At 27.8% G+C, this 27,237-nt stretch overlaps 7 protein-coding genes and 1 non-coding gene across 29 annotated transcripts; 2 read left to right on the forward strand and 6 right to left on the reverse strand.

The window, feature by feature from the left end:
- Positions 1–945: 945 nt before the first annotated feature.
- Positions 946–2,523, reverse strand: LOC108548517 (nudC domain-containing protein 3). 3 transcript variants are annotated; one of them, XM_017901507.1, is made up of 4 exons: positions 2,445–2,523; positions 1,476–2,067; positions 1,208–1,396; positions 946–1,126 (listed from the first exon to the last, which is right to left on the reverse strand). In XM_017901507.1, exons 2-4 carry the CDS (start codon positions 1,971–1,973, stop codon positions 1,034–1,036), a joined length of 780 nt encoding a protein of 259 aa, XP_017756996.1. In that variant the 5' UTR covers positions 1,974–2,067; positions 2,445–2,523; the 3' UTR covers positions 946–1,033. The 3 variants fall into 3 exon arrangements, with proteins under 3 accessions (XP_017756996.1, XP_017756994.1, XP_017756993.1); XM_017901505.1 differs by lacking the exon at positions 2,445–2,523 and adding an exon at positions 2,182–2,315 and having other exon boundaries at positions 1,231–1,396; XM_017901504.1 differs by lacking the exon at positions 2,445–2,523 and adding an exon at positions 2,182–2,315.
- A 279-nt stretch (positions 2,524–2,802) lies between these two features.
- LOC108548519 (protein C10) lies at positions 2,803–3,523 on the forward strand. Its single transcript, XM_017901509.1, has 3 exons — positions 2,803–3,021; positions 3,104–3,280; positions 3,364–3,523. The coding sequence occupies exons 1-3, from the start codon at positions 2,982–2,984 to the stop codon at positions 3,495–3,497; spliced, it is 351 nt and encodes a 116-aa protein (XP_017756998.1). The 5' UTR covers positions 2,803–2,981; the 3' UTR covers positions 3,498–3,523.
- Positions 3,524–5,998: 2,475 nt separating this feature from the next.
- Positions 5,999–13,232, reverse strand: lqf (epsin homolog lqf). 13 transcript variants are annotated; one of them, XM_017901497.1, is made up of 18 exons: positions 13,151–13,232; positions 12,908–13,032; positions 12,584–12,678; positions 11,793–11,844; positions 10,631–10,747; positions 9,338–9,430; positions 8,994–9,252; positions 8,712–8,911; positions 8,569–8,617; positions 8,292–8,454; positions 8,074–8,203; positions 7,952–7,984; positions 7,756–7,843; positions 7,529–7,671; positions 7,160–7,454; positions 6,914–7,090; positions 6,654–6,674; positions 6,200–6,271 (listed from the first exon to the last, which is right to left on the reverse strand). In XM_017901497.1, exons 5-17 carry the CDS (start codon positions 10,652–10,654, stop codon positions 6,658–6,660), a joined length of 1,671 nt encoding a protein of 556 aa, XP_017756986.1. In that variant the 5' UTR covers positions 10,655–10,747; positions 11,793–11,844; positions 12,584–12,678; positions 12,908–13,032; positions 13,151–13,232; the 3' UTR covers positions 6,200–6,271; positions 6,654–6,657. The 13 variants fall into 13 exon arrangements, with proteins under 13 accessions (XP_017756975.1, XP_017756974.1, XP_017756980.1 ...); XM_017901486.1 differs by lacking the exon at positions 6,654–6,674 and having other exon boundaries at positions 5,999–6,271; positions 10,631–10,710; XM_017901485.1 differs by lacking the exon at positions 6,654–6,674 and having other exon boundaries at positions 5,999–6,271.
- Positions 13,233–13,658: 426 nt separating this feature from the next.
- On the forward strand, positions 13,659–19,125 carry Neos (nuclear receptor coactivator protein neosin). Of its 4 annotated transcripts, XM_017901527.1 has the most exons (7): positions 13,661–13,944; positions 14,070–14,356; positions 14,456–14,865; positions 14,951–15,034; positions 15,103–15,302; positions 15,371–15,799; positions 16,641–16,911. In XM_017901527.1, the coding sequence occupies exons 1-7, from the start codon at positions 13,710–13,712 to the stop codon at positions 16,844–16,846; spliced, it is 1,851 nt and encodes a 616-aa protein (XP_017757016.1). In that variant the 5' UTR covers positions 13,661–13,709; the 3' UTR covers positions 16,847–16,911. The 4 variants fall into 4 exon arrangements, with proteins under 4 accessions (XP_017757017.1, XP_017757016.1, XP_017757014.1 ...); XM_017901528.1 differs by lacking the exon at positions 16,641–16,911 and adding an exon at positions 19,061–19,125 and having other exon boundaries at positions 13,659–13,944; positions 14,070–14,865; XM_017901525.1 differs by having other exon boundaries at positions 14,070–14,865.
- On the reverse strand, positions 18,011–20,908 carry LOC108548529 (SET and MYND domain-containing protein 4). Of its 5 annotated transcripts, XM_017901532.1 has the most exons (7): positions 20,857–20,905; positions 20,458–20,664; positions 19,735–20,383; positions 19,391–19,677; positions 18,946–19,229; positions 18,337–18,814; positions 18,011–18,025 (listed from the first exon to the last, which is right to left on the reverse strand). In XM_017901532.1, the coding sequence occupies exons 2-7, from the start codon at positions 20,642–20,644 to the stop codon at positions 18,018–18,020; spliced, it is 1,893 nt and encodes a 630-aa protein (XP_017757021.1). In that variant the 5' UTR covers positions 20,645–20,664; positions 20,857–20,905; the 3' UTR covers positions 18,011–18,017. The 5 variants fall into 5 exon arrangements, with proteins under 5 accessions (XP_017757021.1, XP_017757022.1, XP_017757019.1 ...); XM_017901533.1 differs by lacking the exon at positions 18,011–18,025 and having other exon boundaries at positions 18,242–18,814; positions 18,946–19,205; positions 19,445–19,677; XM_017901530.1 differs by lacking the exon at positions 18,011–18,025 and having other exon boundaries at positions 18,323–18,814; positions 20,458–20,650.
- A 988-nt stretch (positions 20,909–21,896) lies between these two features.
- Positions 21,897–22,714, reverse strand: Pfdn4 (prefoldin subunit 4). Its single transcript, XM_017901508.1, has 4 exons — positions 22,561–22,714; positions 22,379–22,483; positions 22,168–22,284; positions 21,897–22,049 (listed from the first exon to the last, which is right to left on the reverse strand). Exons 1-4 carry the CDS (start codon positions 22,597–22,599, stop codon positions 21,897–21,899), a joined length of 414 nt encoding a protein of 137 aa, XP_017756997.1. The 5' UTR covers positions 22,600–22,714.
- Positions 22,715–23,076: 362 nt separating this feature from the next.
- TRNAQ-CUG (transfer RNA glutamine (anticodon CUG)) lies at positions 23,077–23,148 on the reverse strand. Its single transcript has one exon. It is a non-coding gene; the product is annotated as a tRNA-Gln (tRNA).
- Positions 23,149–23,538: 390 nt separating this feature from the next.
- Positions 23,539–24,675, reverse strand: LOC108548511 (THUMP domain-containing protein 1). Its single transcript, XM_017901482.1, has 4 exons — positions 24,478–24,675; positions 24,249–24,413; positions 23,931–24,175; positions 23,539–23,851 (listed from the first exon to the last, which is right to left on the reverse strand). Exons 1-4 carry the CDS (start codon positions 24,673–24,675, stop codon positions 23,539–23,541), a joined length of 921 nt encoding a protein of 306 aa, XP_017756971.1.
- Positions 24,676–27,237: the final 2,562 nt, after the last annotated feature.

A 27,237-nucleotide genomic window follows, 5' to 3' on the forward strand; every position in this document is an offset into this window, starting at 1 on the left:
TCGCCTTCGGCTAAATCCTCGAAATAATGGAGGAGTACTATTGATGGGACCCTGGAAACGGATTTGTCTATTGTCGAGCACGTTTTCTGGCTCCGTTGCACTAATCGAGAGGAACGTGGTTCTCTTTCGAAGTTTTACGTGGAGATTTCAATGCCTGCATATACCGATTTCTTTGTGCTCCATGATGTTGCCACAGACGGGAAATATTTACAAGGTATCCCACCGAATGTTTCAAGAAGTCAGTGACTGATGGAAAGTGTCGATATCGAGTTCATCGCGATAAGTAAAAATTTATGTTCGTAGTAAGGAACGTTTATATCAGGTATGGATTTGAACAGGCATTAAAAGCAATTAATGCAGCAGCCATGAATGTAAGAAAGTCGAAGGAATTCTAGAAAATGAGAACAGTTTCGCTGTGGCTATCTGTCTGCTTTCATAAAGCATTTCTTCCTTGTTCCTTTACTAAACAATCCCACCATGGTGAGATAAAGTCAATGCAAACATCAAGGGAAAAGCGTGGAATTCCGTATATTTTACCAACAAATTGTGAATTCCTTGTTTCTTGTTACTTTTCTAGGCAGCCTTGGTATTATCGTAAAATTCGCCCTTTTATCGCTTTAAATTTCCGTATTTATGTATTCGATAATAGTAAATATGCAAACATCGGAAATTTTGTCACGAATAATCAAATATCAACTTTGATTATTTCTTTGAATCCAAGAAACTTGAACGAATTATGTATTATTTGTTATTGTAAATAATATGTAAGTATACTCGAGTACATTATTAGAACATATTTATTATAAAATACATGTGTCTTGAAATTGTTTAAATATTTTTAACATATCGAATATGTTTTAGTAAATAAATAATTATTAATAATAAAATCTTCGTTCATGAAACAAGGTATTTAACGTATAACTGCAATTAAATAAAAATGGCCGTATATTTACAGAATGTCTTAGCTTAATATACAATTTTATTTATTAATTTATAACAATTAATGAAATAAAAAACGCGTAATACAAGTGTATCAGTTAAATTTTACTAATGAAGGATCATATGGAGTACCCTCAAAGGGAGAACCTTTCGCATCCCATGCCTTTCTCAATACCTTTTCCATTTTCTGCACATAAGATACTTTATGTTAGAAATCTCTATTATGCAGTTATATTAATAAGTTAATTAGCTTTTTACACGTGCTTACAATCTGTTCAGAAATTGGTTTACCCAGGAGTTTTTGTTGATGATTCCACATTAATTCTTGAACTTTCATTTGTTCTTCTGATCCCATTTCATCCAAATTTCTTGTACAGTCTATTTTGGTCAAATCGATTTTTGGTTCACCAATAATCAAAGCTTCCCACCATCTTGCAAAAAGTTTTTCAAGATGAATCTGCAATTTAAAAAATGTTATATCGTGAAATTTATTCGTGTATAATCAAAATACCATTTATCAAAGTATATTAACATACGCTGATATGCTGTCCAGGTACTATGCTCCACAATGACTCATCTTTCCGAATTTTAAAGCATAATTCTCCTTTAAAGATCGTTGTCCATATAAAATATCTGCATTCTTCTATTTCCTGATTCTGTTCGACTCTTGATGTTCTTGCTTCTATTTTAATTTCTTTTGAATTAAGGTGAACTCTTAAATCTTTCGATGTCCTTATGCAACTAGGTAATTTTACCAGCACGTCGATATCACTGATAGTTTGTGACCAAGTATAATTTTCCCTCGCCGCGCCATTATAACTGTCGGATGACCTATTTCTTTCAATTAAATAATCAAATTGATTTGCAATTTGACTCTCTTTGCAAGTTTCAATTTCTACTTCGTGATCAACTTGTGGGATAAGACAATCTTCTTCTATTGTCATTGATTCATCTTGATCTTTATCGCTGCTTTGATTAATGATATCCTGAGTGTTTGGAGGATCTGTTCCACTAGGAAATTTAGAAATATTCATCCATTTCTGAAAACTGTGTAAGACGAGCTTTTCTACTGTACCAGGTGGGAATCCCAATTTTTGATCTGGTCCCGATTCGACGTAAAAATCTGTACTATAATAATAACAGTAATAATAATTATAATAATGTTTTAGTTATGTATTTATGTTGAAGTTATGCATTTCATGAAAATAATATATCTATTTATATTACAATAAATTTATTTACCATCTATACAAAAACCCAAAAAATGCATCTAAAAAGTTTGTAATATCTCTTTCTTCTTGTAAAACTTGTAAAAAAGCTTGATCATGATTAGTACACATTATGGAGTTCTTTTCAAACTTATTGTTATTAAACGTTTTTTCAATGATGTTTTAGTTACAATAATTATTTTTTATATTAACACTTCAATTCTAAATATTAACTTATAGAAAGGCGATGAATACGTCTTCTAACAACAGATCGTCCTCTGTTTATAAGTTACTTACATATTGTCAACTTATTTTCGTAAATAGGTTATGGGCTATGCTATCTATTCTTTAAGAAATACCGTTTAGAAATTTTGTTTATCTACTACAGGACTAAAGTAGCAATAACTGACTATATCTTTTTTTTATAAAATAAATTTTCATTGTATAATAACTAAAAAAACTTTGACACTTATATACTTTTCTCTGCAATATCAGATTCTCTGTTTCTTTAGTATGTCATTAAATTGAATGACAAGTATCAATTTGTCATGAGCGACATCTATTATGGATCCTTTGAGTCAGTGTGTTGTTTACATATTTTGACATATTTCGTGAATAGTGACATAGAAAGATATATGTAATAAGTGCTTTAAAAATGAAAAGGAAATTGCTTTAAAAAAGGGATGTATTGATATTTATAAAATAGTCTCTCGAATTGTACAGTATCGTAAAGTAAACACTTTGCAATTTGTAACCTATTCTCCTAAGTGAGTCAGTATACACGCAGTTTATATATTTTGTTGTACATTTAAATCCTAAAAAATTGTTTCTGCCATGACCGATCTACCACCCTTTACTTCGGAAGTTGCTAAAGGTGTTTAAAAATCACAATACGGTGTTTGCAATTCAATACATTTTAATATAAAATTTTAGTAAATACGAGTTATTACTTTTAGCTGTTTTATCTGATATTCTAACAGCATTAAAAACACCAGAAAATACTGAAAAACTTGCAGAAGCTAAGGAAAACTCCGGAAATGAAATGCTAAATATGATGCTGTTTGTTTATCCAATTGTTGTACAAATTCAAATGGATGTTATTAAAAATTATGGTTTTCCAGAAGGCAGAGAAGGTGAAGGATTTAAGTACTTCTATTTAATAATCGAAGCAAATTACAATTTATTTGTTATAATTTATTACTTTTTCAATTTATAGGTACAGTTCAATTTGCACAATTACTCAGAGCTCTCGAAAGGAAAGATCCTGAGATAGCACAATTACATAATCAAGTTCGATCATATTTTCTTCCCCCAGTTACTATAAGTTCTTCAACTGAAGCATCTCTTTAAAATAAAATAATTTCCATGTGCAAATATTTTACTTTGTTTGTACTTTCTTCTTCCCTACATATAAAACATAATAGTTATTTACTGCCATAGTATCGAACTTAGTATTGCTTTAATTTTGTAAGTGCATTGAAGTTTAAACATTAGTTTTAGAATAACATTTTAATATAGTGATTAGAATATACTACGTAAAAAGAAATATACAAGGGATCTTCAAATTAAATATTTAATCAGAAAAATTAAAAATTTTTACATTTATTTGCATAATAATAATAATAATAATATTAATAATAATAACAATATCTACTAAAGTATATAATTTCATTCATAAATGTTCATTAAATTTTCTCTGCACTTACACCAATTCTAAAAACTAAACAGTGTTCCATCGTTCGCGTAAAAATGAAGCTGGTGCATTGTATCATATACATATATAGAAAAATAAAATAGTTTCTTTGATATGTTACAAAACTGTCTTATTCATTCAATATATTGAAAGAAAAGACTCAAAAGCATATAATAATATTAAGGAATTACATTCAATAAACACAATAAACAATGCTTTTTCTATAAAAGCAGTGAATATAGCTTATTAAGTTAATGTGTTTCAAATTTTGAATTAAGTGACTTAAATACTATCATGTAACTCTAACTTCATCATTTCGCGAACATTCGGATAAATACGCATTAAATATACAATTTCAATTATACAAGCAAGAATGTTGAAAATGCATAATGAAACAAAAATTATTAATTTAACGAAGAATAGTACAATGGAATTATTTAAGCAATATTTACTTAACAGAATTTTAATCGTGCAACTCATGTCTAATTTACTTAATAAAAGCAGACAAATATAGTTCCCCTTTGCCAATTGTTATATGTACGAAACCGTTTCCTTGTATAAAATTGTAAAATGCATGGATATTTCTAAAAAAGGAAATGCTGAGCTGGAATTATGACCATCAGTAAAGCAACTTTTTTTTAAAAGTTACTAATAAATATGTATTATCTATCAACTATCATGTTAACGGAGCGAGTCGTATCTTCCTTTATAAAGTCACTGTGATAGTCATAAATGTAAGAAATATTCACAATATATAAAACAATAAACTCAGCAATAATTTCCTCAAAAACTAAGAAATAACTAGTAATGGTGTTAAAATACATTTTCAAATTTTATTTAGAATATTCTACATATTGAAGGAAAAGACTTGACAATTGGGGAACGATATGCTGTAACGTATTTACAATTTTTTTCTTTATATAAATCAAGGTACAATTGTAAACTGTTTTGCATACAAAGAAAGGTAATGCACATCACACTACCGTTCATTATCAGATCATGTTGGTTCATTAAATTTGACAGTCGAATGAACAAAGACACCGCGTTAGAGAATTTCTTTAGGAAATTTCTAAGCCATCTATAAAAACCAACATAAACATTACGTGTTGATAATAAATCCCCGTGAAACAGTAAAACGCACCGATTTATCATTGATAGGAAAATGCATATTAGCTACGGCTGTGTTTGGTTTTCTGTAGTGCATGAAGCCTATGCAAATATCTTCAATAATCATCCAAACCAAATGCATAAAATTTCATAACTAAATTCAACCTGTACATTTGTATGTACTTTAACGACATTAGAAGATGATATAATTACTTTTGCAGTCATAAAACTGTTGAACTGTCTCATCTGCAAGTAATCCAAGATGTTATCAAATAAAGTAATCAATTAGCAAAAGACATTGTATTACTAACATACACATCTCTTTTTGCAAGATGAGTATTAGTCATAAAAGGCATGCTATGACACGAATATTTTTACGAACCACAATGCACGTCACACTAAGCGTATAACATAAATTGAAGAACCCTGTTCGATATAACATACTTCTGCAAATCACGATTACAGTCTCACGATCTCGTTAGCTGTAGAAAAGCATGTATATAAATATAAAACAAAGGAAATGATCGTGATCTCAACATTTATAATCTACAGCACAATGAAAATCTTATCGAATGATTTTCTATTATCAATTCGTGTTGCACTTTAAAAATAAACTACAAATGGAAAAGGTTCTTATAAAATTTAGTTATACCTTGGGAGCGCTTAAATATTCGAAATTGAAATATGATTTATTTTTTAACCTTTTATTTCATGTATTATATATTACCTTCTCTTTTTAGATAATTCCTCCTTCATTGTTAGTACGCAATAAAATACAAATAATAAAATTATAGTGGACACAATTACTTTTAAACAGTAAAGAGAAATGGAAATAAATGGAAATAAATAGACTTTTCAACTATTACATAGTACCAAATGTTAATGTTAACTGTGTCCTGGCAGAATTTTTATCATCAGTCCAAATGAATTAAGGAGGTTACAATAGTGAACTTTTTTCAAGCTTTTCTTTGTCACCGATTAAGATCAGAAAAGTAAAATTAAAATGTTTGTAATAAATATTTCGCTTTGATTAGACATCCTCTTTCATCTATTTGTCATTTATACCTTGAAATAAGGCTACTTTTATTTCGAGCCAGAAACTTATACCGTACAGGGTTACCACTAAAAATCTCGAATACTTTTTAGACCACAGTGCTCTTGATTTTCGACTGACACCTTCAATAATTATCACCAAGCTACGAGAGGAACGGATTCGCTGTAGTAGTTGTATTCGCTGCCCAAGGATCTTGTCGAATCTGATTAATTGAAGGACGGGGTGGTGGTGTTGCCGTCGCAAACGGATTTGCTGAGTATGACATGGTTGCTGTAAATTTTTATTAGTATCATTATACGCTGCATTAATATCATATCAGTTAACATATTCCATGCCATGTGTTTCAGTTTTTAATCATTGTTAGATACAGATACAATAAAATTAAAAATGTAAACACAATCATTTTTATTTCTAACACTTTGTCAAATGAAACGTAAGATACAAACGATACTGCACGGAACGTGTTAAGCTGTACTCGAAAAAATAATGAAAATTTCTCTTTCACAATATAGATCATTATGATAATATCATATCATCATAGTATACCATCACATTTCGCTGAAAATGTAATCCATACAAAATATAACTTCAATATCATAATGTTCAAATCATGCATTCATGCAAGATTGTTGATCACTTTAAAAGTACTCACGAATTTATTTCCAATGAAACGCTATTTTGCAGACAAAATATATTACAAATAATGTAATGCATTATTTGTTTTTATAGGATTTTAAGTATACCCGATTAAAATCACAATTATTTAATCTACTCATAATAATTTCATATTTTTATAAAACAATGTTATATGCATATAATAAGTTTTATATGTAGATTTCAGTATTTGTATCTTAAAATAATATCTTTAAATTTTGTATGGTATAGAAAAAATTATATTTGACAACACATTACCTGTAGGTGTAGGCGTCGATGGTTTGATCGTAGAAGTACTGACAAGATTATCAAGATTAACAAGAGCAGAGTTCTCTCCAAGGAACGACTGTGGTGTTTTCTTAACAGCTCCTGTACTAGTGGGAAGAGTTTCAGCTATGCTCCCCAATTCAAATGGATCAGGTGATAGTGTACTTACTGCAATTAATTTAAAAAAATAAAATAATTAATGTAGCTAACAAAATAATTAAACTCATTAATAAATACCATTATTTGTAGTTTGCAGACTAGATCCAGGCTTATTTCTGTTAGTAATTATATCAAATTCATCTAAATCGCTTAGTGGAGTGGCTGTAGTGCTATTCTGATTTCCAATAGAGAAATTGTTAAGACTAGGGCCAGTACCGTTGAAACCGTTACTAGTTGTATTAAATGTAGCATTTGAAGTTGTAGGCAAATTGAAGCCTATGTTTTGCGGCGATTGTGCCGCGAAACCAATGTTTTGTGTTAAGGTTGGATTGTTAAAAGATGGAGAAGCGGATGTCAAACCTTCCCGGCTAACCTAAATAATTTAAAAGAAGCACATTAATTCATTATACATATATTGATAAATAGTTAAAACAACAAATATCCTACCTGTTTTTTATTTGTATCAGCTTCAGTAGTTGTAGTAGTAGTAGTAGTACCAGAAGGTATTGGAGACCAAGGGTCTGTGCTAGGTGAAGTTGTAACTGTTACAGGCGATGATGGAGGTGCTCGCCACGAATCAATTGTAGCAGCTGAATTGAATTATAAATTAATTATGGATAAAATAAAGGTGATTTGAATTTTAGTAGTTTAGCAATTTTTTCTACAAATCTTACTCGGTCTTTGCGCTGGAACAGGAGTCCATGGATCTATTGCAGATGATGTACTGTTTGCTGTAGGAGCACTCCATGGATCGTTTTGTGGCTATACAATAAAAAAGTACATAAATTTTAAACAAAACACTCAGTAAATTTTGAGTACATTTACACTGCTCCTTATAAACGCAATGTTAATTGCGTTATTCAAACCTACCTTATACAAATTACATTGAGATAAATCCAAAGACTGTTGTATAACATGCAAAAGGTATGCAATACCGTGTTTATCATGCAATAAGCAAATGTGTAAATTTAACTAGATCTTAAATTACATACTTGAGGTCTGGGTGGAGGCGGTGTAATTGGTATGCCCCAAGGATCAGTTTTTACATTATATCCACATGCTTCTTCTAAGTTTACATCCAGTAAATCTAACATATGACTTTGTTTCTCAGTTTGAGGTGCTCTGAAATTAATGTATATCTTTAAGCAAAAACGAAATGGACTATATGATAGCCAAAAAACTATTTAAAAATAAAATAATTTCTACTAACTTAAAATCTTGCTGACTTTGACTAAGAGCTAATTGCAATCTGACATCATCACTACGTCTTCTTTGCTCTTCCTGTTCTGCTTCTTCTCTCGACATTGCCAAAGCTAATTGTAGCTGTAGTTCTTCCTCACCTACCGTTTGTGGTCTTGCAGCCTCCAATTCAGCTATAATCATATTATTAAACGAAATATAATAGGAAATAACATATGCACAAATACATATATTATGCAAAAAAAATTATAATATATAAGCATTTAATAAATATTTATATCTCTTACGTCTAGTTGTAGTTTCAGATCCTAGACGACATGGTTCCCAATCTTGAAACTAAACACCAAAAAACAATAATATTTTAAATAAATTTTGGTGTTATTAAATTTTTTTATTTTTATATTAATATAAAGATCATATGAATACTTACATCACTGCTTACAGGTGACATAGTATCCAGTCCATCACTACCAAATCCACTAACTGATTGTGCAAATCTTTCTTTTGCTTTCAATGCTCTAGCTCTTTCATTTCTTAATCTTTCATCATCTTTTAATAAGGCCACTAGTTGCTTTGCTTTTTCTCTAACATTCACTCCTTGATCCTTAGATCCTTCCATATACTGGAAATCTAAATAAAAAATAGACCTTAACTTTATAAGCTGTCAATATTTTCTATTAAATTTTATGTTATAGAAAACAAAATTATTTACCTTTCAACGTTTGGATGGCAAAAATATTTTCTTTACATTGCTGTGCAACTTTTTCTGTGCCTGTTTTAATAAGATATTCTAAAAGAACTAAAGCTTTGTACACATGTCGCCAATTTTTACCATGATCATTTAATCTTTTCCATAACATTTGCATAATTTCAGTAAAAGCCACAACATTATATGTTAAATCAGCAATTTCTGCCATAAGTGTACTACTTGGACCCCAAGGATCATTGCTGGTGGCTTTGCGTACAGCTTTCTACACATGTAATAAATGTTTTATTTCTAATATGTGTAATAATAGTATCAAATGAATATAAAAAAGTTAAATATTGTTTAATTACCTGAGCATTGCTATAGTTGTGAGCAAGGTTAACAATATCTCGCCTAATTCCTGCTAAATTCACCTGCATAACGTCTTGACCTTGTCTTCTCATCTAAAAAATTACCACTGTATATTATAAGCAGATAGTAATATTCCTATTTCTCCTAAAAACCCATATTTATCATCACATACATTAGTATTTATGTTCCTTAAATTTAATATATACTAATAATTTTCAATGCAATTAAAATACAAATTTGGTTACATTTATTTTAAGAAAACCATTTTAGAAAAAAAGTGATAATAAATATGGGCAATCATTTCATACCAAAGCCATGCGACTACATATGCATTAGTTAAGAAAATAGAAAACTCATTGTAAGGTTCTTATATTACTCTACTTTTACCAATTCAACATATTACTACTTTCTATTTTGTTAGTAGTAAGATGGATGAAAATAGCTAAAATAAAAGTGTGATTGATACAAAAGTAAAAAAATCCTTTTTAGTGTTGTTCTTTTCTTTAAATATGGCATTATTATATAATTTGCAAATTATATACGAAACAAAATGTTATAAAATAATGCAACAAAATAAATATACACATATATGTATGTATATATAAAGCTCTAAAGCAGATTAATTTCTTTTGAGATGTGCCTATATAAATGTGTATAGAAGATAAAAAGTTTCAACTAAATCAGTACATTTTATATTATGTATTCATATACATTAAATTGTAATTTGTATTATCATGATAAACATTTTTAAAAGAAAATTTTTACCACAGCCTGTCACATTTCCTTACAAGAAACATTAAAAAATTTGTTTATAATAAACTTAACATTAATAACTTTTTTTAAAAATAATATTTAATGCAATACTGACTTGCATAATGTGCAAAACTTATTATTATTACATAATTTTGCAAAAAATAAAACATGAATGATTTCAAGTATGTGCAAAAATTGTATTACTAAACACTATAATCCTTGTATTTTCATATATATACAGGATGTTATATCATTATAATTATTTTTTAAATTTATAAATTATAAGAAATACGTTAAAAAGATCTTTGAATATTAGGATCATATACAGTAAGAAATTGTATTTTTTATATAATTTTTTAACATTTATCCTTTTGTAAAGTTACATACATTATTTCTATCAACACCCTGTATATCATTTATTAATGTAGTTTGCAAAACATTTATCTACATTATTTGTTCTTTAAACATTTTCTAACAATATAATTGATTAGTAAAGTATTAACAATTGTTATTTTGTTAACTGTGTTTTTGAAATTTACCTTCTGCATAGCCATTGTTGGCATATGAAATATGGCTGGGGTCGTTGATGAAGCTACTTCTTGTCCACAAATATAGAAAACTTCCAAACACTTTTTGAATCACAATAAAATCCTAGACTATTAAGTTCAATAAATAAATAAGAAACATTTGTCACATTTACCTGTCAATGATGAATGAATTTTTATTTAATATATAAATGATAATACAATTAACTCAGTATATTTTGAATATAACTTTAATGACATTACTAATTATTATGCAAATAAATATTGCACAGAATACTGCATTCTTTATTTTTCTAATGCAATATATGTTATAAGCATATGAATCTAAATTAAATATATATAGCAGTTTAATACACCACTAGGTTTTGTACTATAATCAAAAAATAGCATATTCAAAAATTGCTTATGAACTAAATAGGCACAACTCATGATAATAAACATACAAAATACACTTTCTTTTAGCTATACATTTTTTTTTAACTATTATGTACAGGGTATAACAGAAGTTTTATAGAAATGTACTCTATGAGTAATTAATAATATTATTGCTAACAATATAAAAAGGAGACAATATATAACAATGAGATAAATTTAAAGGAAATATTTCTTTTAACTATAGAGGAAAATATTACCACCTGTAAAATACTATACCATATATTCAAATATTTGACTTTATTGAAAGCAATCTTGTAAAAGAAAAAAATATCGGATTAAAAATTTATGAACTTACTCAATTCCTTTATAAATAGCAATTATGAAAAAAAGAAAAAAATAACATTTTGTATTAATTATAAAACTAAATAAAATTTCAGATTTTCATGATCTGTATTTTTTACATCTAAAACTGTCACAGGCTTTTGGATATAAGCCATGCCCTTTTTATAAAGCATTCTGACAAGAAATCAGAGTTGCAGTTTTTGTGCAATATTAATAATATTTATTCAATTATTTTGAAGATATGAAGTATTTGATTAATAATTGAAACTACTTTTCTTTTTAAGAATAATATCTCTTGCAAGCATCTTAATAAAAGAAATTAAAATAGAAATTATAGAAGTAGAAGTTCTTATATTAAAAGAAAAAAGAATTTAAACCAAACTACTGTCTTAAAAAATAATAGGCTGCATGCAATAGTAAATGAAATAAAATTACTTACATTGATAGAATGGAGGATTCAAATTTTCCTTCAAAAAAGCCGTGTTATTAAACTGAAAAGCAAAGAAATATCTTTATCTTTCACTGAATGTCATTATGTTTATATCTTATCTTATCATCACATACATACAATAAGGTTTTATAAGGAAAATGTCATCAATACGATTATTTAAAATATTCTGTATGATTACATCAAACAGAATTAAATTTTGCTTATAAAACAATTGGTTAACACTATAATATACATTAAAAGAATTATTTATATATTATGTGTGCTTAGGATTATCATCATATGGTTTCCTTAAGACAGTTAAAACATATTATATCTATTAATGACCATGAAACTATTGATTTCTGTTTTTTTTTTTTTTCTTATAATTTCTTATTTTTAGCCAATTTAAACTAAGGAAAACAAATCTGCTTAGTAAAACCCAAAATGTGAAAAATATATTTATCATAATATTATACCTAAAAAGGTATTGATATTGCAATGACAATATTTTTATAAATATTAACGTTAGACATGACAGTTCAATATATCTTTCCTGTTTTATTTAAATTTAAATAAATTATTTTTTCATCGATTAAAAAATACTCTTTATTGTATTGTTCCTTCTATCATTTGAAAGCTTAAATTGCTAGAGACATCGACATACATATGTGTTCAAATGACAATCATACGCTACACGAATATTAAATGATTCTTTCGAATAGATTTAAAAGAACAATGTCGCGAAATAAGTACACTATGTGTTGTCTTCCAGATATAACTAACACAATAGATATACGTACACTGGCTTAGGTGCAAGATTAATCCATGAAAATACGTGATATGTCAATTTCGAAACTACCTATGCTTTCTCATGCTCGGGCGTGACTTCGTAATACTGTATTTTTTCAATCCGTTTCATATACAGGTTAACATAGAATGAAATAAAGGAAATGGATTAAGTAAAGAATACATTATGATTAAAATATCTAAGAACACTATTATACTATCGAAACAGAATCAAACTTGCACTTTTTTATTCTACGAACTATACCACTTGTAGTTATGTACTAATGACAATCTGTTTCTGTAAATTTATTTGTGCTTCTATAGAACTTTTTACTCACCGTAATATATACTGCAAATTTAATGCACTAATTTCAACGGAAATAAGAAACAAAATAACATAAAACACTTATGACAAGTCCATTCACAGGCACTGACGAATTAGAAGTTACGAGGCAAGATGGCGCTGAAAAATATATCCTTCTTTATTGTTTCGCAGTTTGTGGTAATCTTAAAGTAGATTCAGCATTCGATTTGTTTCATAAAACTGAATACAATTTGATCTGTTCGTCAACGATGCGTACCTGTTTTATAGGGAATGTAATAAGAACTAACGTACTACGTGATTTTTTATTGAAACAAGGAATTTGTCAATGAAGAGTTGTCTCTCTTTATATAATCTTAAGGAGTGTTTTCAAACGGCGGTTTTCTATGCATGGTTATATCTAATGAAAATATATCCTTTAATGATTGAAAACATGAAGAAGGTTTAATGTTCTTCTGTATGTACGAAAACAGAACATACTTAATGAATAAATTTAGTATGCGCACGCCATCATATGAAAACCATTCAGGTTTCAATTGTTGATTGAAAAATCCTGTTTTCAAACCAATATCATTTCATCAATATTAGTACTTTGTAACAACTGGAAACAGAGTAAAAAGTAAATGAAAACTTTTCACTGTTATATACTACTATTATACTTGTGTCGATTAAAATATATCTAAATGAAGTAGATGAAGAAGTAAACGTCAGCATTTTAACATAACCTCAGTTTTTATTATTTGAGTGTTATCGGTATTATTATTTTACAAATACTTTCTTTTGAAAAGAATTATTTGCGAAAACCACGTTAGTTCGCAATGAGTATACGACTTTTAAAGGATCCTGCTACTGTAAGTAGTCGTATATTTGTGGGTCATTTACAAACTGATGATATGACTAAACTTGAGTTGGAAGAACATTTTTCAAAATATGGGACAGTTATTGGTTCTTTGATAAGTCGAGGTTTTGGCTTTGTTCAGTTTGAAGAAGAACAATCTGCTCAGAAAGCTATTCAAAATGAGGATGGTGCAATGTTCAAAGGCAGAAGAATAGGTATTGTCATTAATGGATCTTATCTTATTTGTATACTTATACTTAGGAATACTATTGTGCTAATTAATGTTTTATTGTTAAAATAATGTATATTAACACATTTTATCATATATTTCTTTAAATAGATGTCAGACCAGCAAAAAAAGATAATCAATCCAGTGGTGGTGGTGGAGGTACAGGAAAACAATTAGGAGGATCTAATAATCAATTTAATTCTGGCAATAATCACTTTAATGCTGGAAATGATCCTTTTAATAGTGGAAACCAGAATTATGAAGGAAATTCAAATTTCAATACAAATCAAAGTTTTGGATGTGATCCACAGCTAAATGACAGTCAAAAAGGAAATAACATGCAAATTCGGGGTGGTGGAAACGATCAATTTGGAGATGGAAATCAGAATAGAGATAATGTAAATGATCAATTTGGAAATCAAAATCGAAACAATGGAAATGATCAGTTTAACAATATATTGCAAAGTAAAGGAAATAATTTTAATTCAAATAATCAGAATAGGAGTGGTGGTGACCAGTTTAATCAAAGCAGAGGTGGCAATCAATTTGGACCAGGTGGAAATCAAAATAGATCTGGTGGAAATCAAAATCGTAATGCAAATAACCAGAATCAAAGTGGTGGTGGAGGAGGTGGTATGAATAGTGGTGGAAGTGGTCGACCAAGAGGTACCAGAGGTGGAAAAAATCGAAATAAAAATCGAGATAATTCAGGAGGAAATAACTTTAGAGATCGCAGTCCAATTAATAGAGGTGCTCGATTAGATGATAAAGTTGGTAGAGATTGGGATCATAAACAAGGAGATAGATTAAGAGGCAATAATTTTGGCAGAGATTCATTCAATGACAGCAATAATCGTTATGAAGATTTTAAAAATTCTACTCCTAGAGATATGAATATGAGTTTTAAGTAAGTTAAAGTTCTTTAAAGTTGTATTTTTTTATGAAGATTGTTATTAATGTCAACATGTTTTTGTTTTACATTTATCCAATAGTAATACAAGCACATCAAATGAATACTCAAATGTAACAACTGAAAAGAATGACTGTGAAATCATTGTTGTTAACAAAGCATTAACGTAAGTGTAAAAATAATAATTTTATTTTATAATTATTGAGTATTTTTATAACTTATTTTTCCAAATAGGGAATATGCTGAAAGTATTGAAATGAGGTTGAAAAAAATTGGATTAACAGTTGATTTGTTATTTCCAAATGAAGATGTTCTTCTAAGTAGAGTTTTAGGAAACATTGCAAGCCGTGGATGCTTATATGCAGTTGTAGTTACACCTATTAATCAAGAACACCATTCCTTAACTTTAAACATTCTACATGGTTTACCCCAAGGTAGATTTTTTGATAATGTCATTAAAATTTCCAACTCATAATATTAATATAACTATTCTTTTATATAGAACATAGAAATATGCTCGTTGAAGATGCTATTAATTTAATATCGCGTGACTTTGCAAATTACAAAGCTGGTGGACGATCGGTTCCTTTAAATACACCTTTCGCAAATGAACGACATCCCGATGCTATTCAAGTTCTTTTAAACATGCTGGCTGATAATCATCAGCTAACAGTATTACAATACGATCGTGTTATAAAATATCTTGAAATTAAACGCGAAGAACAAGTACAAGTCGAATTGGGAGATGTAAAAGATTTACCAACAACGACGACGACGATAACAGTCAATGATCCGAAACAAGCCGAATTACAATCAAGGATACTTAATATCCTAAATAGTAATAAAACAACTTCATCTGCTCCAACACCTAGTCCAGTACCAGCTCCAACTTCAACACCAGCACCCGTTCCACCAGCTACTTGGGGAACAGGTAAAATTTATACAATTTTGTTACTTAAATTAAAACAAAATGTACATAATGTTAAATATTCAGCAATTTTATATAAAATTTCTATTACCGTAACATTATTCATAAATTAACATATACATTTTATAAAGGTATAATAGATTTTGAGTTTATAAAAGTTAGTTATCAATTTTCATTGCAGTGAATTTCTGAAATAATTAAATCATAAAAAAATTTGGTAAGAAATTAAAAAGATATACATATCATACACGTAGTCATATGAGTTTTTATTACAGTACATAACATGTATATACTTTCATTTGCTGTAAGAAGGCTATTATTGGTTTATTCTTTATGCAAAAAGAACAATGTTAAAAAGTAGAAACTACATCGCGTTTTTAGCGTGAAAAAGCAGACCTGTTGCATTCTTTTGCACTTTTAGAAAGGTCGTTATAGGTGTATCTGATGGATTTTAGATCACCTATTTCTTATTTTTCATTTTGGAATTGTTTATGTTTCTTTCATGAACATACCCAAAGAAAATGTAATTTTTAATCGCGAATATAAATTACTAAAGGGAAATTTAAAAGTAATTCGATGTTGAAAAAAAAAAAAACACAAATTTTGTCTAAGAAGCTTTTTAGACAAATAATTTCAGGTAAAATTTTAATGTAAAGATTGAACACGAGTGATCGAAAAACACAAACGAACTTCGTACGCTTTGGGTTTCTAATCAAGTTCTTCGTGCGTGTAGTGTTACTGTGTCGCTTACCATACAATCCAGTGATCAAAGCGAACGAACTTCGAATATATATATTGCTGGTATTACAACTGCTAACTTCATGAGTACATCATATTATGCCAGCAGCATCAACTGCGACAACAGCATCCACAACTACTACTACTACTTCTACCGGAGTTTCACCATCACCTCTGCTAAACGATCCAACAGTTCAAAAGGCACTTGACAGTCTGTTGCAAGGCAATTTACTCAAAAGCATCGGCGATCAGCAACCGACTACAACTACAACACCTCTGTTTGCTGCTTTTTCGAATATCGGCCGATTTTAATTCATTTAAATTTTATTTATCATATAATGAATAATTGGAGGTTTGGATCTCCTTTATTTTTTTCATATCCATACACTCTCTGGCAAATAGTTACATTTGGTTTAATGCAGAGAAAATTTTATGATATTTGATAACAAATGAGAATACTGGTAGAATTATATTCAACAAATAATTGTGATATTTGCCTCTGATAAAGTGTTTACATGCTTTTACGTATATCAAAAAGATATATTTTAAATATAGAATTTATAATGGTTTGTAAGTTCTATAAACGTTATTTGCATGATTTATAAAGATAGTATATCAATACTTGTTTATACATTTGTTTAATCTTTTCATACTTAGGAAAGGAATATTTTAGTTAAATACATTTCATATAATGTAAATGATGGAGAAATTGAATATTGGAAGAATGTAATGAATTTTGATTGTGAGTTCTATATTTCTTTTACATCTCTTGTTTTGCTATAAATCCATACAAGGTTTGAATACACCTTGAATATTAACAAGTTTAAGGTATAATCGTATTCTATACTTTATTGATAATTAAATAGTTTCTTATGATAAAAATATTTCAATATGTAACATATTGGCTTAATAATCAACAATTTGATTAAATATTTCATTATCCTTGGCTTTACATGTAGAAGTTATTACATTGTAATTTTAATGAATTGCCATGATTGCTTCTATTGCTTTTATAGTTTTTGATAGTTTCATAAGGTGATAACAATTATGTCTTCAATTGAGATTAATAAAAAAAAGGAACCATTTAGGCAAATTTACAAACCTCATATGCTTTATTCTAATGTAAAAATATACTATATATATAATTATAAAGCATTTGATTTTTATAATAAATTCTATAAGATACATTATGTATCAATTTTTCTATTGCATTATTGAAAATTCGCCTATTATGGTGCAGATTTTTAATTCTACTTATTCGTCAACTTCATTTGCAGTGTTACATGTTTTTCAAATTTGTATTATTACATACATTTCAATTAGTTTGAGTTTTTACACAAATGTATTGTGTACAAGAAACTATGCACATTTTTTTTAGGAATTAGGTAATATCATGTACAACTTCAATAAAATGTTTTTAGGAATATTTCATGTCTTTCATTAATACAATATTTCATAATGTAGAACAATGTTGATGCCTCTCTTATGGATCTAAAAACAAGAAAATAGTAATATGTCTTTGAAATTGAATTCTAATTTCAAATATCTAATACATTAATTTTTTACATACCCTTGCAGCCAAGTAATTAATATATAATTTTCATAAAACAATTTAAGCTATGGGTTAAAAGACAGCTTTATTAGATTAATAAGCAAGAAATAAGTGTACCACAAAGTGAACTATTTAAATAAATTGTGATTTGCAGGATGTAAGTAAGCATGGTGTTAAGAACTCGCAGGTAAGCATAGCTATAAATTTAAATCAATATAAGCAAATTCACTCTAAATTTACTTAAATTTACCTAAATAATAACTCTTCAGGTATTGTTCCGCATGTACGATTTCTTCACATGGCTGGGATACCTCCATATATAATATACTAAGAACTGATTTTACTGCATTAATGTCATATATATTTTTGACCAATCTTTGTTTATAAGGTTTCAATTTTTCAACAAGTTCTTTGTTCTTGCTAATAGAACCGATGTGATTTTTTAAAATTTCATTATATGAAGGCCAGTCAAATGTACACGCGATGCAATCGCATTCAAAGAAATAGTCTTGCATTATTTTTTCTCTTCTTTCAGATTTTGTCGTATATGCATATGCAGCTCCATAACTTGTGAATATTTGATCTCCAGGATATATTGGTTTTAGAGCGCGAGTAATCATTGTCAATCCCTCAAAATGACGAAATGTATTTGGTGCACAAGAATGATTATATAAGCTATGTGTTACATATAATCCTGAACCTGTTTTAACACCTGGCTCTTGTTGCACCTAAAAAAAATGAATTAAATATAATCTAAAACTGCTTTAGAATAATTTATGTCTTTTATTTTAGTGAATTTTTTATTTAATAATTCTAATTATGTATTGTAATATTATGTATTATCTATTAAATAAATTACTGAAAAACAATTAGAAGACATTATAACACAGGCACGAAACATAAGGCTGCCACAGAATTTGATATCTGGATAATTGCTAATATCTTTTAATTGGTCCACTTCATATTTATTACAGAAGAAATTAGTCTGCGTGGCTAAGAGGATAACTGCAAGAGCCGAGATGCAAGCAAAAGCACTGATTCCAATGAGTGGTCTCGTTGTCATATTGGTAGCAAGACTCAAAGCAGATCGTGCACTAGTACTATCCAGCATGCCTTCATCTGTAAATCCTGCAGTTCTATTATCTGCAAAAGAAAAATATTCTATAATATCTAGTCATAAACAGTATGTTATAATTATATATTTATTATAATGTTTTCATTTATAAATTTTTTATCTTCTTAACAGCTCAAATGTTATCTCATATTTTCTATTTTAGCAAGAAAACTTAAATGCTATTCCTTACCTGGATTAGATTCAGCTAGTTTCATGTCCACACGTAGTTCATCAATCTTCTTACCCTTTGCTGTTACTACAATCAAAAACCTAATAATTTTGGTAAGCATTCGTATCTTATCCTTATCAACATTAAGTAAGTTTTCTATTAATGCCATAATGGGACATTCTATTTGATGAGCCATTTCCCAAGCTAATTTTCTACACTTTTCTGAACAGTATTGGGCCACAGGGCAATATGGACAAGGAATTAAATTATAACTTTTTGATAAACAGTGATGACAATGTGTATAATATCTGTAATTTACCATATTTATATATACTAATATTTATTAATATTAATAGATTGTCTACCTTTGTGTATAAATAACGTATGCATATGGATTTTCAATAGTAACTATATCTCCTGGTTTAAATTCTTTTGTAGCTATTAAATGACGTCCATATTTTGTAGAAAAGGAAATATTGATTCCATCACTAACAGCAGGAGCCTCTTTACTAGGACCATTAGCTAACTCTAGAGGACCTTCATCTGCTAAATATCTTGGCTGCTTTTCTTCATCATTATCTTTAGGTATTTCAATGCAATTATTTGAATCTGTCTTTTCATTAAAATTCTTATTTATGCTGTTTGAAAGTTTCACTCCTCCATTTTTATACCTTACAACTGTAGGTACATCATCTTTTTTTTTTGATAAACACATATTCATGAATTCTTCTGTATCAATGTGATCATTTTTTGTAAACTGTAATTGTTTTTTAATTTCTTCAATAGCCTTAGCTCCTCGTTCTTTTAATTTTTCTCTTTTTTCTTCTGGATATCCAAAACTTAAAGCAGCATCAATATCTATTAAGCATTCCTTAAACATTTGTTTTCTGTACAAAGCAGCAGACCGATTAGCATAAGCATACGACATAAGGTCATTATTATTTGCATATGCCAAACTCATTGTATAATATTTTATAGCTTCATTATCATCACCCATTACAAAATGTTGATTTCCTAGGATTTTTTAACTGTAATAACTGAAAAAAAATATTTATATTTCATTATAATATTTGAAAAATATTTATTACCTTCCTCTCTATAGTGAATAGAATCTTCTTCATTTTTCACTTCAGGAATTAATTCTGGTAACTGGGATTTTATCATATTTTGTAAAATATGACCAATGAGAGCTTCACTTTCTTTTTGCAAGCCATATCCTGCATGTGATTTATTATTTTGTTTCAAACTTAATATTAATTCTTTTGCTATATCCATATCACTCTAAAAGGATTTTACTACATAAACATTTTATAAATATTAAATTTTAATTTTAATAATATTTTAAATATAACATCAAACTAATTAATTATATATACAGACAAAAACTTAGTAAATCTTACTAATTTATTATATAAATGTTTTATGCAAATGTATTAAATATTTCAGTTTAAGAGGAAACATATACAAAAACCTTATTATTCTTATACCTTTTGTGCAATAGATGAAAAAGTACTAAATGAACTGTAGTTAACTATGTACTGGCTGAAGCAAAACTGAGAGGTGAAACTAAAATTACCTCATGTAAGTTGATAGAGGGAAGCAGAAACTATATGACTATGTAACCAAGTTCTATATCATATATTAAATTAAATAAATTATATACTATCTAAGAATTACAAAACACATTAATACTTCATATAATACTTTAGCAGTATTTTAATTATTTTTCCATTTTTGTCTGTAAAAGAGATAAGCACAAAATTTCAATGATTCAATTGAATTTTTTGAGCAAGTTAATATGCTATAATATATTGTAATATTTATATGTGTGATGTTCACACAATTTTTTTATTATTATTATTTAATATTCTTTATATAAATATTGCTATATTTATTAAATACTATTTGTAAAAAATATATAAAACCATTAAAACATTAGATAAGCAAATAAAAGTTATAAAAACATGAAGTTTTCAGTTATTTAATCAGTATAGACATAGGAAATCGTTTTTTTTTTTTCAGTTATGTTGCACGAACACTTTATAATGAGAACAATTTGGCACCAATCCAAGTATAAAGTTACTAGAGTAGTGAAGTTAAAATACAATCTTTAATTAGCCATATGTATGTACTATATGAAAGCTAATATTGATAAACAAATTGAAGTTTAATGTTTGTGTAATTATTAAAGCTTAACATATGTTAAAAGTTATTTTTATTTCTCTTATAAGTAATGTTAAAATTTTTATGAGAATAATTATACCATAGCAATGAAATTGGTATCATCTAAAGGTAAAAGCAATATTAAAAAACATTATATGAAAGAAATGTGTTTAATTTATTAATAGCTTATCACATAAAAACAATTAAACATGTGGATACACTTATCATTTCCATATCTTATGTTAGAAATGGATAAATTTGACATAATATGCATTATATGCATTAAATAACATGAAGCAATGGTACAAAAGTTTTATTTCACATTATAAAAATGTCACATGCATATTTGTCTAAATTAATCATATTAATCTTCATCTGCTTCTAAATTTATACGATTACCAAATGTTGCATACAGTTGTACTTTTAAATCATTTATGAGTTGCTTTAAATCAACATATTTGCTTTCCAGATTTGAAATTTCCTGTTTCTTCTTTTCTTTAACTTCATCTAAGTAATTCTAAAAATATGAACAAAAGGTAATCAAAAGAGAATATTAAATACCTTATAATTCTGTACGAAGATGATGGTAATTTTTATCTCAAAATGTATATAAGATTTATTGATGAATTTTATACCTGTGTTTTTTCTAAGTCTTCATAAATAAATATTTCACCAATGTAATATGGAATTTTTGCATCTTCATCAAAAAGAGCTATTTCATCACATGCGTCTTCTAAGTTTTTTAATTCGTTCTATAAAAATTAGATCAAAATATGTAAAATTATACATGTCCAAATAAAGTCATAAGTAATACGAATGAACGATATACCATAAATTTATTAATACCTGTTTAATTTTTAATTCTATTTTCAAGTCATCCATTTTAGCATTTTGCCGTGCAAATTTGTTAATTTTTTGTTGATCTTCGAATGTAATATAAACATCGGAATCCTATAATGTAAAGTAGGTTAGATTTAAATACATTACTGTAACAAGATGCAGATAAAGTAATTTATACTTGAACTTGCCGGTTGAAATCCACTTTGAACGTTTTTACGTGCTGACATATTTATATTTTGCTTTTACCACAAATGTCCAGTATACTATCAATACTAATCGAGGTAACAATTTTGAAAAAATGACGTCAAATATTCATGACATTATTTCACAAAGCTAATATCTTTAAATGCGAACTAAAGTTTATCATCTGTTGAAAATGCGTCAATAAGTGTATTCTTTTTGAAGGCGCATTGTGAAACTTCCCTATCTAATTTTAAATATTATGTCGTTTTTAAAAACTAATAATACTTTTTTTTATTACATATAAAATTAAGTATTTAAAAAATATAACCATAAATGTTATTAATTTAATTATATATATATATTGTTTGTTTTGTTAAATTATTAATATTACTTGCTCATAATATTTAGTGTTAATAATTTTAAACAATATAAAATTTACTAATACGGATGAAATCGAGTACAATAAGTATTTTAATGTTTGGCATAAAACAAAAAATATGATAATGTATAAAAAACTCGAAAGGTCCCACCGAGATTTGAACTCGGATCGCTGGATTCAGAGTCCAGAGTGCTAACCATTACACCATGGAACCTTGTAAAAGTACATTTCATGTAACATATTTATATTTAATTTTAAAATGTAATTTTTGAACTAAAATCTTGAAAAATAGTTTTTAATTTTAATACTTTTCACTTAATATAGGTTTCAACATGAAAAATGAAAAGCTTATAATAAAAATCGTTTATTAATATACGTGTTATATATTACATATACATTTTTAAATACGTAACATTATTTTTTGCTTCACATAAAGTGAAAGTAAAAAGATTTCATTAAATTTTACAAACAATATAAAATATTATTAACAAATGCAGTGTAGTATTATTAATTTATTTATTAATATAAATTAAAAGGAAATTTATAATACAATGCTAATAATATAGACATTAGTTACTTGATTTTTTGTTGTTATGAGCTATTTCTAGTCGTTTACTTCTGTTACATGTGTTTCACTCATCTTTGTTTCTTTCTTTTGTTCAGAAGAAATATTTTCTCCTTCCTGTTTCATTTCACTTGTAGGTTCTTTTACACTGCATATTTCTAGTAAATTATATTTTTTAAATTTATAATAATTTGGAGCAACAGACATAAGACAAACACCACGTATCATTTCAACTATTACAGCAAGTTCTGGATTTTTCAGATCTGCTTTATTTCCAGGATTTTTTTTGTTTATTATTTCTGCTAAATCTTCAATTACTTCATCTTTGTGTATATTACTATTACAATGACGACTGCAATTAAATTAATTTGATATTTATATATATGCATAAAAGCTTAATAAAATTATAGCTGACATATTAAGAAACATACTTAAATACAATACTAAATGTTTTTGGTTCTTGTGCAAAATATTTCTCAAGCATTACATCTGCTTTTGATTTGATATCATTCATGTTTGCTTTGCATACAACTTCAATTGGAAGTAATCTTAATAGATATCTTGTACGTTGTTGTTTTGTATTATATAAATCAGTGATGATTTTAGTAACTAATTCTAATGGATCTGTCAAAGTACTTCTTATGAAAACTACATTTTTTACACCAGTATTAACTACCTAAAAGAACACTGATAAATATTTCAAAACATTTAACTTTCTAAAAACATAAAAATATATTTGAAAAATTAACCTGGAATCTTCTAGCATTTACTGGTTTTGAATATTCTGCTTTTAATTCATTAATTTCTTTATGTAAAGCAACTGAAATATCATCTTCATTATCAATGTGTTTTGTTTCATTACTGGAATTATCTTTTTCTGTTACAGATACGTTGGTATTCTCATTAGCAAAGTCCTTGAACAAAAAAAAATTTGATATCCTTTGTACATGTTTATATCGTTGTCAAATGTTACCATACCTTTATGGTATCTGGTCCATAAATCTCATCAGCAAATTCATTAAATAATTTGTAAGCATCACGTACACATTCTTTCTCAGAAAAATTACATGTGCACAAGAAACCTTTCATACCTGGTTCCAAATTGAATTGTTTTCGTTTCTTTTGATCACTTTCATGACTCTGAAAGTAGTTTTTTTTTCGCTTTTGGACACTCATTCTAATTAAAGGTTCCTGTATAAATTTTATTTTATTTATAATGATATAAGAAAATTTTAGAAAAAAATAATTTTTATTTTATGCTATAGTTATTAATAACAACCATACTTCATCGACGTGTACTATAGAAGGTTATTTAAACCTAATAACCTAAATGTTTTTCCAATTTTTAACATTAGATATTATATGAAAAATACTTACACTTTTAATTGACTTTTAATTTAAAATATAGTGATATAACTAAAATACGAAAAAAATTACAAATTTAATTTACGTGTGCATAAAGTTATGCCCAAGTAAAATTGGTATTGCTTAGATTACGTATATTGTAGATTCAATCCCTAACATATTTTTATGTCATCATGAATTTGAACGACATAGAAATTGTTTATCATTTTTTTGATAAAATTGAGAGGAAAAATACAACATAAAAATTTGTAAAATAAATTGAATAAGTATTTTCATTTGAAATTTTTTCTCTCAATTCTAAATCTGAAGTGTAAGCTATCGCGTATAGTTACCAGCTTTAGAAAAACACGAAAATAGTTTGTCTTGGGCCTACCTACTTATACATTAGTATAACCGCATAATATGCTTGCTACTAAAGTAATAAACTACAACCAGTTACCCGCCGTTTCAAATCATTCGTTCTATGACATAATGGATGATCAGAGAAACTATAAAGCATGTGAGTCACCGACAGTAGTTCACTTTAAGATAGATAGGTGATTATCATATTTGCGATGTCCTCCCCTTATTCTGGCTATAATGTTTGTATTAATAACTTCTTTTCTTTACTTCGAACTTCTTCATAGCACTCGTGAAAATCCTGAATACGTATTTATTTCCGCCGATATCAAATAAAAAGATGCGCGCGAAATACATATTTGACATTATTCTTACAAGGAGAGTGCAAGTCCTTCGGGTCACTAATTTAGTTGAAATTTTGCAAGTTTGTAAATATCGTCATATAGTTTAAGAAAATATATTATTATAGCTGCAACTACTTAATAGTTTTTGAGGTATTTACGATAAAAGTTTTATTACTTTCCTAATTATAGATTTATTGCCATTAGTTTTCAAGTGAAGTTGTGACTTAATCGCGACAGTCGAGAATTCTTATACTGGAAGACCGGAGTTCGATTTCCCGTCCATAGTTGGTAGTTTTTTCAATCTATTTTTTATTTTGTATTCATTTTTCGTCTATGAAAACATTGTAAATAAACAATTGTAAATAAAATTTCTTAAAAAGATTTATTTTTTACGCTTTTTTATGTAAGTATATATTTATTACAAAATAATAAGAATATTATGCAAGGAAAACAGTTTTCTATAGCAATCTTATTTACTGCAGAAAGGAAATGAAAATATAAATAATCATTAGATACAGGAAATACAAAACCTATCGCTCATGTAAGTATTAATTATTAAATTAAACATTGTATAAGAATATTGCTATAATTCCAACTTTGCTGTGCAGCTATAAATTAATTATAGAAACATGGAAATTTATTAATTTCCTACTGCGGAATTAATTTATTAAGATGTGAAATTTGTATTGTCTATTAAGATGAAAAATTTTACCGCCTGCGATCAGCACCATTTATGATTTTGGACCTGAAATTCAGAAAAATAATAGGAACACAGAATAGGCGAGGTCATCGAAGAGCTGGTCAAGTGACAGACAAGGACAGAGAAGGAAAAAAGGGCTCCGACAGTGAAATGTTAACGAATTACTCAATTTCCGTGATTAATTTATGTAATTTTATAATTGCATTGCAAAGCTGGAACTTTAGGCAACATTATTATCCAATTTTCGTAAAGAATGTAACGCTAGTTGCTTAGTTATTAATTATTGTTTAATGGCGTACATGATTTTGTAACAACGACCGTCACGATCTTCCGTGAAAATATTTAATACTAAACGAAACTAGAAGCAAAATGTGAACAAAAAGTGATATGTGAATATGTCCTAAGATATTGTTTATATAATGCTTGCATGAAGTTCATAAATTGATTACGCAGAAAATAGTAATTAATGAAAAACTATTGATATGTACGGCAAGAATTCAAACAGGTCGCCTAAATCCACGTGATGTGGCATACGAAATAAATAAAACAATAAAACGATATAAAAAACTAACACATATTCTCTTCCCTTCTTTTTATTCACTTAAGAATCCCATAAAGTTTTCTACATTCTTTAATAAATTCAACCCAAACAGTGGTTTTAATTAGACAGTCAGCATTTATTTCTTTACGTGGCAGACGACAAATATGCAAAGGTACGCCTTTACCAGGCAACTATAAAAGTTCATAAATTAATTACAGAAATTAAATGATTTGTTAATTTTTCTCCAAGTGAACAGGAGAGTACATAGGAAATGAGAAAAAATTGCAAACAAACTCTGGAAGCATTGTTGTATGCATGTAGGTGTACCTGCATCACACAAAAGAATGTAAGTAAGTCTTTGTATTAACATATCCTTCAGTTGTAATTAAATAGTGTAAGTTATGAGCCATTGTTTTTCCACCTTTTATTAGTGATAGCAGAGCTTGGTT

The sequence above is a fragment of the Eufriesea mexicana genome, unplaced genomic scaffold (assembly GCF_001483705.2).
Source record: "Eufriesea mexicana isolate 0111107269 unplaced genomic scaffold, ASM148370v2 scaffold1623, whole genome shotgun sequence".
Lineage (NCBI taxonomy): Eukaryota > Metazoa > Arthropoda > Insecta > Hymenoptera > Apidae > Eufriesea > Eufriesea mexicana.